Source organism: Conger conger, chromosome 3 (assembly GCF_963514075.1).
Source record: "Conger conger chromosome 3, fConCon1.1, whole genome shotgun sequence".
Classification (NCBI taxonomy): Eukaryota; Metazoa; Chordata; class Actinopteri; order Anguilliformes; family Congridae; genus Conger; species Conger conger.
In genome coordinates, this window is record NC_083762.1 from 23874932 (window position 1) to 23888268 (window position 13337).

Consider the following 13337-nt stretch of genomic DNA (forward strand, 5'->3'; position numbering starts at 1 on the left):
GTTAATGATTCCTGAATATTTGATCAATAGAAAAGGTCTATGTCTTCTACACGTTTGTCAGTCCTAATTCCATCAAACCTGTAAATTAACTGCCATCTCCTCTGTGCCCATTTCATTTGATTATAGCCAACACTTCTTTTGCCCAAGGGATGCATGCCAGGCTCTGTGACATAGCTCCTCATTTTAAATAAATAAGTAATTAAATTAAAAAAATAAAAGTTAAAGACCATGTTTAATCTTTCTCTGATTAAAAAAATCTGAGATTCAGCAGTGGCACAATTATTCACTTACTTGCTTTCTAGTGACATTTTTTAAACCAATTACCAATCAGCCTTTTAGCTCAGATAATGGAACAGAAACACTTCTAAGAGTCCTTAAAATACATTACAGTCCTCAGACACATTTTTCTCTTCTGACCCTTTTCAGCAAAACCACAGACCATCTAATTTTTACACATTGAGACCATTCTCAGGCTAAGTTTCCTTGTCTTAGGTAAGTGGTTTCTATGGGAAAAAACTTTTTTTGAAACGTATCATTACATATAAACCTAAGGCACTATTCTGGTCTCACACAGCTGACAACCTGCTCATCCCCCACAATTCCTTCAGAACAGTCATACATGTACAGAGATACAGGCGGCAGGGTTTTTGGCTTCTGGGACTCTGGGTTCTGGGTTGGCTTCTGGGTTTTTGGCTTTATGGAATGACTCACAGTGCACCCGCAAATCTCAAGACATGATTTAAATACATATTCATTATCCGTTAAGCATTTCTTATGGTTAGGACCCTGTAGTGCGTACAGTTTTTTATCCGGAGCTGCGCTGCCATAATTTTCTGCTGAGGTTCCAACATGTCACCTTGGGTGTGGGATGAAATATGATACTGTAAATCTGTCACACTCCTGCTTTCAACCACTTATTACATACGGGCCAACAGGTCCTCAATTTCTTATCTTTTTTCCTGTTTCACATTTTCTGTGCCGGGAGACCACAGAAAGGCACTTCAACTCCCAGGTTACTGCCGACCTATGGACTCAAACCTCATTCAGGGTCTCATTCGTTTTCCATTCCGCTCCTATTTATTTGGAGCTGGAAATACTGTGGATCACATGCATCTTTTACCGCTTACTTTTTACATTTATTTGGTGGGCATTAACATATAGAGATGACCCACTTTCCCACTTGAATTACAAATGAGCCATTAATGTATCCTGAAAAAGAGGTCACTGATACATTAAGCCTGATCATGTGTGACCATATATTTTTTAGCAGGTGTTGGGACATTAGAGTCCATAAGACGAGCATTAACAGAACACATCCCATTGTTTGAAATACTTGTTTGGTTTGCAAATGATCACTGTTCTATAATTAGGGTGACCACACATAGTTTTTCCTGGGACAGTTCTGTATTTCAACCCCAACTTATTCTGTACCATAATCAGTCTTAAGTTGCAATGGCCAATTTCATATAAATCGATGTTTATGTAAAAATGTTCATTTTTGGCTGCTTTCATCTTCATTTTGTAGAATAATATCTTGGCTTTCATAATCTGGATGCCTTAACCCTTGTGTTGTCTTAAGGGTTAAAAAATGACCCGCCACTATGTTTAGCAGCAGAGAAAACCCCTAAATTATATCTTTTCAACTTGAAATTTGATGACAAAGTTTGTGACGAATGACAGCTTGTTTTTTCATGCAAAATAGATATGGGGTTCAAAATTAAATTAAGTTGCTTTATTTTAGGGGTTTAGTGAAGGCGGGTCATTTTTTACCCTTAGGACAGGGGGAGTATACAGAATGTTAAGACGACACAAGGGTTAATGCCAATAGCAATGTTCAGAGTAAAAATATCTATATAATATACATATATATTTTAAAGGGTTTATACATAAGATGACAAGTTATAGCCCCGGGTTTCATTAGCCCAGTGTCAGTAGCCAGTAATTCTTGCGACATAACATTTTCTCAAAAACATGGTTTGGTGGCACTCAAAATGAAAGGAACACAACTCCCTTGATATCTGGAGTAGAAAGATAACTTTGGTATCGTTAGAAAGCTTACATTCTCCTCTTTCAAATAGTTGTAATAGAGTGGTGCAACTTGTTATTGCAATTGTATACTCAAGGGAATCTGCTCACCCTAGCTACAGTTTAATAAAATAAGCACTAAAATTAGCTTTCCTGAATTCAGTGAGTTTGGTGGAAATTCCTTAGAAACATCAGCAGCCATACCACCATGTGTCTTTCTTAGCAGTTCTGTGGGCAGAGAGCCCAGAGGAGAAGGGCCAAACTGGTCAAAGCAGACATGAAGGTGACAGTAACGCAAATAAAGACACATTACAGTGTGTAACAGTGCTATGCAGAAGAGCATCTCTGAACACACAACACGTCCAACCTCTAAGTGGATAGGCTACAGCAGCAGACTTAATAAGTCTAAAATATAAGTCATAAATACCTAATAAAGTGCTCACTGAGTGTATGTAAGCCATTTTATTTTGTTACTTGCTAGCCAGTTAAAAGAAAAACCTTCATATACCAAAATACTGTGTATAAAATCAGAAGATATTATAAACCATAACCATACAAAGTATGATCAAACAATGGACATTTGTAATTAATAAATAAAAATGGCTCTAATAAAATCAAAAACATTTAGAATATAATGTGTCAGCAATAATTAAGGTTAATACATATTATAACATGTATTTTCATATTTCCATTTGTTATAATATATGAAACCATACGATGTTGTTGCTTTAAGTGGATTTCACATATAATGTATACTGACAAAGCTCCTGTCTCCTGTGAGTTCAATTATCCAAATTAAATCATATGCATCATTATGCACAGTATGCATATATAAATGCTTACATACATTAAAATAAGGAATGTTAAGATGCATTCCTCTCCCACTAATTTGCTATCATTAATGGTTAAATGGAAATTGTGCTTTAATGTGTCATCTGTCAAACCGAATTTAAAATTCCAGAATTTAAAGCCATTGGAGATTAAACATTCCCAAGAAGTTACGAAAAGGTGAGGTGATTACATCATTTAAAACTCTGTTGTCAACATTTTCATTACAACTGCAATGACGTGTATTGATTTTTAAACATTCTTTTATTGTATACTATTTGTAGTCACATTTTCCCAAAATGCTAGATTATACAGCATTGTTATGTTTTCTGTTCTTTGAAACACCATAGGGGGAAATATTATTTTTCAAATGATTTTAAATGACTGTGCTGTGCCATGCTGTGCTTTGTAACACTACAGGATTGAAACATAATGGACCAGTTTCACAGACACAGATTAAACCTAGTCCTGGACTAAATTCAGTTTCTTATGGAGAACCTCCATTCAAAATCGAATTTAGTCTAGCTCGAGGCTTAATCTGTGTCTGTGGAACTGGCCAATTATTTAATAGTGTTTCAATTTCAACAGATCTACATAAAACGTGGCACTGTCAAATATGAGTTGAAGTATCGGTAAAGGTCTAAGAAAAGCTTCTTCAGACTGCGATTGCAACTACATGGCATCTCCTTTGTATCATAGTGCGTTTTTACACATTCATGTACTTCAAGGAGCTACCACAAAACCAAACTTCCCTCTTCTGGTTGAAAAACTATTCTCATTCAAGCATGTGGATCCTCCACAAGTTTCAAACTGAGCATAGTTCAGGAAGAGTGACCTTTGAAGAAGGTGACTTTTTCAAGCACTGGCCACCCTGTTTGTGCATGAAATATGATGGTGATAACAGCACAGACAGGTGGTGTGATTTGCTCTTTGAAGCTGTGCTCCTGGGGACAGTGGGACAGCTGCATTGAGAAAGCCAAAGCAGACTGCATCCTTCTGGGACACCACCAAGATTGGACTCAAATGCTGTCCAGAATCACAGCTTAGGATGCCTCAGTCTACCTCAATAATATTCTATAGTGTACAACATTTAGCTGAAAATACTTGGAAAGTTATGAAGGACGAGCATCTCAGCACATTTTCTTGGACATTTCTTGAACATAATTTTTAAAGGTGCTTTATCTAACTTTTTAAGGTCCACAATAAAAACACACACACAGAGCTTATAGAAACAGTAAAAGTACTGCTTTTCCTCAAAAAAGTATATAGGAAATGAATGTGTAATTTCACATGTACAGTATTTTGAGGTCCATAAGTCATATGGTGTTCATATCTATCGGTGACATCATATACTGGGGTCATATACTGCCCATTTTTTCTCACATATAACAAAGGTATCTGGTTGCCAGCAAGAATAAAAGTACCTTAACATCTAGCACTGTAGCTAGAAATGATAATAACAAACTAAAATCGTGGACATTTCAGTTATATAAATGACAGGTTATAACTCTGTGGAGATAATGTCTCCCACATATTTTCAGGTTTTCATTGAAACTTAAACTGGACCTACTCTGAATATATGATCTGGAGAAATTATGCCAGTGAATGGGACCCACAAGTGCTATTCAAATAATGTCTTGACAAGATAGAGCAGAAGAGACTTCAGTATGGATTTGGCATGCAAGCAGCGTGAAAAAGGCATGAAAGGTCGAAAGCAGATGCAGCAACCGACGAACTAGGCAGTCACAGCATAAAGTTGTCCATCACTTTGAGGAAGAATATGTAATGTCACGTCACACAATGCACCTGGTAGACAACTGCATGAAATGGAACAGATTTTGGCGTGGTCTCTGCTCACAAAAAACACCAAAGGCCTGCGTTCACTGTGGAATTGATGAGCAAGAGGAGAGAGATGTGTAAAAACACATTACAAATAGTTGGAACATGTGAAGCGAGATGGATTCTGAAGAAGCTTTTTAATAACATTGCTCTTTTGCATTTTTTTAACTTTTTTGTTTCTGTTTTGTCATCTTCTCACATTTTATCACTTTTCCAGTGTGCCTAGTAATATGCCTTGACACAATTTCCCTTAACCTACTGTATACAGTATAATAAAGATGCTATAATTTAGAAATAAAAATGTTGAAATTGATTCAGTTGTGTCCTTTAAAATTGCTTTACAAGATTTGGTCAGTCAAGACCAGACATCTGGAGATTCAGATCCAGACCAAGACCCAGATCCAGACCGAGACCAAGGGTATCGAGACCAAGTTTGAGACCATGACCAAACTGATCTAGGCAAGACAAGACCCAGACTGAGATCCAGACTTTTTATAAATATAATAATAGTCGTCACAATAGGGAAAATGGGTGAAAACATTTCATTTCAACCTTTTTAATTAACTTTAACACCCAATGGTGCATTTTTAATAAAGGGCTTTCCTGACTGGCAAAAATATGACAACAGTGTTGGTTTACTGCCTTAATATTTCACGTTTAAAGTTAGGGCTTCTGTGTAGTAAAAAATATGAACAGTGTCAATTTACTATGTCAACAAAGTCAGTTGTTTGTCGACTCACATGCAATCAAAGTATGAGACTCCATTTCAGTAAAGCAATCTTAAAATATTATCAAATGAATGCAACTGTTTTTGCATGCCTGTAATAAGCATTAAAACAATAAATGGATATATAGTTTCATAATCTTTATGAAATGAGGTTGCTCTGGGTGCAGAATTAAATACTTAAAAGTTGGACAAAGCTGTGAATGGGTTGTAAAAAAACTGCGGCCTTCTAGTGTTAAAGGTAGTTTATATCCAGGTGTCTCCCAATGTATGCTCAGATGTCAGCCATTTTCTGTGGCAAATTTGTAATCGGGATCATTCTTGTGGAACAGGGTAACTCTCAAACTCTAATTCAAACTAGATGCCATACAGTCTGTCATCTGTCATGGCATGAAACTGTCAGTGAATGATGAGGCATAAGGATTTTTCACTAGAAGGACACATGACTGGCTGAAGGTACTTTATTGTATGGCTGTGAAAAAAAAAAATCTCTCTGGGAGCAATCCAAATGTAAAGGCTAGTTATAGTTATCATTCTTGATGCATTTATAGTTATCGTTGTAATGTCAACATATGCATTCTGTTTGCTAGGGACAAAAATGTGGCTATTTTGTTATGGTTATTATTATACTTATTGTTCTAGGTGTGAAGGTACCTTTACCGTGATGAAATGGCTGACTTTGTTGGTGAGACCCAAGAAACCATGTTATCCATCCCAAAAGCTGAGAGATACAAGATTGAACATCAGTCAGAGAGTTCAAAGGGGGAAATCCTTGAAGTTCAAATCCCATATTGCTCCTTTAAGTCACAATGAACCAATGCAGCTTAAATAACCTTAGAACATTATATTTTAGTATCCATGTAAATAGTAATTATATACAGTATTCTCCTCATACTATTGTATACCCTTATTCATTCAGTAGTATCAGCAATGTTATCAACATTATTTTAATGCATTTGACACATATCCTCCATGGCATATTCTTTTCAGAACTAAATATAACCAGGGAATGGTGTACACGTACACAAGTAAGTGGTACACTATTTCTGGAAAATGTATGTGACAGAACTTGTTTGCAACAAGAACATGTTCTAAGACTGATGAACATTACCTAACATTTTGGAATTATTTGTGTTGAAAATACAATCTGGAGACTAAACAGACATTGACATCCTGAAGCATAACATTGCACATTTTCTAAAAATGTGCATTGAGTGTGATGTTTTATTCTTTGAATGCTGATGAACTGATAATGTACATATTGTGGCAGATGCTGAGTAGTGTTCTTTACCCACTGTGGAGAGTTCAAAGAATGCCCTCCTGTAACTGCCAGATGTGGAGGCTTATCTTTAAAGAGTCTAAATAAAGCCTCAAATAGCCTAGTACAAATCCACTTCAAGGGACATAATTACCCCCTTTCTATTCACATCAGGGGGAATGCAAACGTGAACAAGCGCATGTGAAACACTTTTTTGACTCTAAGGTTGATTCCAACCTTAGGCCATTTGAGTGGTGGAACCGCAAGCCTGAAGTGGACAGATCCCCTGGGAGGGACACGCAGTGGAATGAAATCTAGCCCCCAAGCAGGTGAACCAGAGCTCCCCAACACTGTGCAGACAGGCAGAGAGGGAGAGAGGCAGATTCTCTGATTAGCAGCCACTGATCTCTGAGTCATCACCTACTACAGAGGCATTTCTTTGCTGTTGGCTGTATGGTCTGCAGGATATAAGCAAGGTGGTGCATACTGATGTACGTAGTTTATGGAAAGCGACAGGAGGAGATGTATTCTCAAACACATTGGATGCCAGCCCACACCCAACCTTCAAGAATGAGTACCAGCCACCAGGAAAAAAACAACCCCAGCTACCCATTACGTTCTTATGATCTATGCCACTGACAGTACAGCTATTCAATATTAACACTGTGTTTCATGGACAGTATAATATTTAACACATTGACTTAATATTCTGGATATTCTGACTTGACCCTTATATCTGCAGTATAACATTGATATAACAGCCTAAACTTATGAGGTCCACAACAATAGAAGGAAAATATAGATTTCTATCTTTGTAGACAGTTTTATGATGGGCCACAAGGAAGATCTCACTAAAAAACGAAAGCAGAAACATTTAGGAAAACTCTAAAAGCAAACGCAGCACAGAATTCTGCTGCAAGAGAAGAAACATACTGCAAAAGCAATTGTCAAAATTAAACGTGCTGCATGTTCAAAAATTATTCAAATAGGATCATGAAAAGTAAAATGCGCTGCCAAACCTTTTCATATGCCACACGGTGGAATCACATGACAGAATAGAGAAGATTCCTAGCTAAAGATTTTTAAGCCTTGAACCAAACCATCTATGAGATGATTCAAATATATATTATAGTATATATCAAATAAATATTGTTATATGTGGGTTTTTTTTATATTACATTGTGTCGATCCTGTCCTTTGGTTATTTTTATCTTGTTTTCTATCAATTCTACTCTACGGTTTTGTTTACTTTAAAGCTATTCTTAACTTCATTGTCTTTTTTATTTTCATTTCAGACAGATTAAATTATATTTGCACAAATATTTAGCAAATGTGTACCTATTCAAACTATATTAAACATTTCAGATCAATCTCAATCAATCTCAAAATAGATGGTGGCTGTCAAAATGAAGATGATAACCCAGGATACCCATAAAGTCATTTTATTTCTGTGAACATGAATACTGGGATGAGGAAAAAATTAGATTATATTAAGGAAAATAAAAATGTTTTGAAGTTCAACACCATACAGACTCAGAATTGTATGGTGCATTGTATTTCATTAACTAATAATATGCTGCCCTTTTCCCTATTGAATTGGCCTCAAGCAAAATTCGAGACATAGTGCACTCCACGTGATGTGTAACGTTAGTGATTTTGTTTTCACCCCTGCACCGATTGTGACTGTTCTCCCCATCCATAAAAAGGATATCAAATCTGTCAGAGAACCACAGAATGGACTGGAATAGAAACTACTTTGCGCTTTTCTGTGTTCATCAGCTGCCACCCGCGACGCCTGGAGTGATGGACTCCTTGGTGACAATGTCTCTGACTGGTGGAACTCACTTTAGGATTGTGGTAGTACTTCACCAGAACTTGGGGATTAAAACAGGATTTCTGGAAAAACTAAGCTGAAATCAGACTGGTGTATGGCTTCTAAAGGAGCATTTCCTAGCTCATGGTAGGCTAAGACTACTGTAGGGACAACAGGATTACATTTCTCTACACACTCCACAGGAAACTACAGTCACATTTACAGCACCGCCCCGGTGTGACGTCCAGTTACAGTAACCCGGTACTGTAAACGCCAGAAGCAATAAAACCTACCTACGATATGAAACCCAGGACACTATTTTAATCTCTTCACTTTTTTTTTTCTTTCTTCCTTCGCTCTTGCCTTTGTGCCAACTATGTCTCGTATTCCTGTTCAGCGCTCAGATGTGTAGCTTGCACAAGTGCAGCTTCAGAGCCCGAATTCTCCACACATCGCTGCATAAACCAATCAGATTAAGTGAAAAACTGCTTGTGACTAATTAGTTCTTGGAGGTAGTTCTGTCCATTTTTTTTGGTGGGCTAAAATGGTAAATGGGTTTCTGCATGATGTGGAAGCCATGGACAACACCCACAGTGGTGTTGGATAATCAAAACAACCATTATGGCAGTGGTTTAAAAGTCGATTTAGGCCAGCTAAATTTTACATACGTAGTGGACATTTCAGGAAATATTCATTAAATGATGCTGCCTCTGTGACTGTAATGGAAACTGAAAAGAAAAGGAAAAACATGATAATAGTGCAAATTTGGCAGCCTATTTGAAGTTAATGTAATGTGATGTCTATACCACAGACAATGGCAGCTGGGACTGCAACAAGACACAGGCTTTGTCTGGCCAAGTGAGGACAGTTCACACGATCATTTCACTCTCGCAACTTCTTGAAAAACAAGTCTCCCATCGCCTGCTTCCCACGAGTGTCTGATGCACAATGACTGACGGTGGCCGTGCCTCAGGTGGTGCCCTGTATTTGTGACGCTTGCACCGGACACCAGCACGAAAAACCTTGTTTTTTTGCTGTACCCCTGCCTTGTACATTTTTTGCAACTCATGTTTATTATCTCACTTCCACAAAACTATTTATGTTTTAAATCTAAATCGCTGGTTTTATGTCCATTTATTATAGCCTTACATGTCTGCAGATTCTCTTTTACTGAATTTCTGCATTCTCTTATGAGCAATGTCTTAATTTGGCATTCACCCTGCCACATCCATTTATTTATTTACATTCTCTTTATTAGGTATTTATTTAGGTACTTCTTTTTCTGATGTATTGGTCTTCTGATGTTGTAGCCTATCCACTTAGAGGTTTGCTAGAGGAGATGCTCTTCTGCATAGCATTGCTGTAACGTGTGGTTATTTGTGTTACTGTCACCTTCCTGTCAACTTAGGCCAGTCTGGCCCTTCTCCTCTAACCTCTCATAAAACTGTGATTTTGCCTGCAGAACGTCTGCTCACTGAATGCTTTTTTTTTTCCGCACCATTCTCTGCAAACTCTAGAGACTGTTGTGCGTGAAAATCCCGGGAGATCAGCAGTTTCTGAGACACTCAAACCACCCTGTCTGGCACCAACAATCATTCCACGGTCAAAGTCACTTACATCACATTTCTTCCCCATTCTGTCATTTGGTCTGAAAAATAGCTGAACCTATTGACCATGTCTGCATGCTTTTATGCATTTAGTTGCTGCCACATGATTGACTGATTATATATTTGCATTAACAAGCTGGTATACAGGTCTACCAAATAAAGTGCTCACTGAGTGTATTTATTTATTTATTTATGTATTTGTTTGTTTGCTTGTTTTATTTTGGATCATGACCATTGGATGCATAATCCATTGCTACTATGACATCTCTTTGCCTGTTGCAACCACTACTAGGAAATAAACTATAGCAATTCATCAGCCTGTAAGTGTAATCTGAGTACTTTTGGAATAGCCTACCACTATGGTTATACAACATTTAACATGAAAATCCAGCTACACAATAGTTAGGTCATGACTATGTAATTTTTGTCTGAGTAATAGACTCTGCATATTACTTAATTGAAGTGTTTTATTGAATTTGCACACTAGAGATAAGTCCAGTGAGGACGTAGAGATATTTATACAACTAGACTAGAGCTTTATGCAACTATGACGGTATTGTAAAATGGGTGCAAAATTGAGGTGAAGAAAGAAATCTGAAATGGACTGCAGAAAATGTGGGAACGGGGTACTAATTCTGGAAATACACAAAAGTCGGAACCAGAAGTGGTTCCCAAACAGAGCCATGGGGTATCCCAGAAGATCATTTCCTCAGTAGCACATTAAAAAGTAATCAGCAAAATAAGAAGTGAATCAAACAGAAAGATGCTAGAGATGACAAGAACAGATTGTCTTGGATTAACATATATGTACAAGTGTGAGAGACAGAGTGAGAAAATAAATGGTAAACAAAATAGAGAAGAATCTGAAATATGGAATAGATAGGAAATAGAAGGAATGATAACAAAAATGAATCATTTTGAAGAAAAGAGCAAGTTGAGTCCTGAAGGAAGGTTATAGGTTCATGCATGTAAATGAAAGAATAGAAATAAATCCGTATTGGGGCCTGAGCAGAGGGTAGTGACTGGAGATGTATCTGATGTGCAAAATGCAGCCAAAATATAAAGGAATAGGCAACATGTTAGGGCATGTTTGTGTTGTCTTAAGTTATTGTGTAATGCAACATTATTTTAACAGGATCTGTCCATTTCCAGAAAGTAGCATTTTTTATATGCTGAGGAAAAAGCGGAACACTTAATCTTATATTATTGCATAATGTAACATTATTTTATAGGATCAGGCCATTTCCATGCAATACAATTCCCATTTCTTGTTTTTTTATATGCTGTGGAAAAAGCAGAACAGTTAATTTGTTTCTATCATGGGAATGCCAAGGAATGGCAAACACACATTCCTGCAAAGGCACTGCTAGTTGATAAATCGATGTGGAAATAAGCTCATCACTGCTTTTTAACCAATCAACACCGGTGAATGATGTGAGAACATATCCTGCTATCATTCAACTATAACCATTTTGATTCCAAGCTTCTTTTGAACTAAATACAATACTAAATAATATTATAACAAAAGGTTCCACGCAAAATAATTTTGGAAATTTCCCCAAACATTACCCACCATAGGTGTGATCTCTGAAGTGTTCAATGGTTTAAAATCTACCGATTTACCGCGGTGTTCAATCTCACAATGTTACTGCATCCTCTACATATTTGGTTCAAGCGCAGGATTCTCTGAAGCGATCACAACAATCAGTCAGGGATTGTTTTGGCCTTATTTATACAAGTACAGGTATACAGGCACAGCAGTATATTTTATTAATGGAATTTAATTAGACTAAACAAGTTATCAATTTGACACAATCACATTAATTTTTATTTTATTTCAGTTAACAGTCAAAAACCTTTTGTTTCACTGGTCTATATTTGATCTTTTTACAATATAATCTCCCAGTATACATGAAAAGTACATGACTATGAGGCTACTACACTAGGCGATTATAGGCTGTGATTGTAAGCATGGTGATCTTGGTCACTTCTAACTTAACTAAAGGGAACTAAAGAGACGCTTCCATTACAAATGGGTTCGGAAAACCCACATCATTTTAAGAGCGATCATAAGATGCATTTAAAGAGGTTAGCGTTAAGAGGCTTTCAGGAAACCCACCCCTGATCTCTGACACCTGGATACAGTAAATCACTGTGGAAACACTACAGAACTCGAATAGAAATTATTTAAATGTGGCGGTATGAGAAACTACAGCTCAGTAAATTTAAATACCTTTGAATATTGAGTGCAAAAAGGTTCTCTTCAGATGGCTGACAAAATGGTATTCAGTATTAGTGGATTATAATGCCAGAGCGAATCACGAAAGGACATTACTTATCACCAAGAAAAGCTAATGGTTATCAGTGTGTTCCACACTGTGAGGGTTGAACTGAAAAGCTGACTAGTCTGGGAGTAGATGTTCAGCATGTGGATATCATTAATCAATTTTATGAATCGGGTTCATGCTTGTTGCACAGAAGCTCCTATCTTGCAGGGCCCTTCAAAGCTAGCCAGATTAAGCTGCAAGTTGTCCTGTTAAGGCATCTATATATTCCCCTGGCCTCATGGCTAATATCCAATAAGGAAGGTTATTGTTTATTGGTTATTGCCTGACTGAAATGGCCATATATTAAAAACTGGTATCGACAGTGTTTTTCCACTTACACATAAGGCCACCTACACCTCATTCTAAGTCAGTATATGGAATGATTATTAAATAGTCTGTTGACCATTCCATTCAAGCACTCTTGGGATCTATTCAAGAGTACCTCACTGCTGGTGCACACAAATAGCAAGTCTCTTTTAAAAAGAAAAGAAAAATGCACATTTCTCAGCCTTGGCATACTTTAAAATATTTAATTAATCATTTGGAAAAAGCTTATTGTATGTACAGTACTGTCTGTAATGACTCGACATACTGTCAGTACCAAAACATTTGCCTGTTGCAATTTGGTGTAACCTGATTCCAGTTACACTAGGATGTGCAGTGTTAGACTGATCAATAGCAATATAAATACATATTTACAAATGTACAGTGGGGTCAAAAATTCTGAGACCTGGGGTTTGAAAAGTTTTAGGATTTTGAAAAAATTTAAACAAGTTACTTCAAAGCTTTGCATTAACTACTTGAAGACCAAAGAAGATCAAGGAGTGTGGGACAATCCACAGTCACCTGACCTGAACCCCATTGAACATTTATGGGGGCACTTGAAGACAAGCATTCAGTAATATCACAAGATGCT

General features: G+C 37.1%; 1 protein-coding gene across 6 annotated transcripts in view; it reads right to left on the reverse strand.

Annotated features, from left to right (window-relative positions):
* The window catches only part of nlgn3a (neuroligin 3a), a 155874-nt gene that overhangs the window by 104670 nt on the left and 37867 nt on the right, over positions 1 to 13337 (reverse strand). Inside the window, exon 4 of one of the 6 annotated variants that reach the window (XM_061234740.1) lies at positions 13279 to 13301. The exons of the other annotated variants lie outside the window; for them this stretch is intronic. Within the exon in view, the coding sequence (XP_061090724.1) occupies positions 13279 to 13301 (23 nt within the window). The remainder of the gene's footprint in view (positions 1 to 13278; positions 13302 to 13337) is intronic. 6 annotated transcript variants of the gene reach the window in all.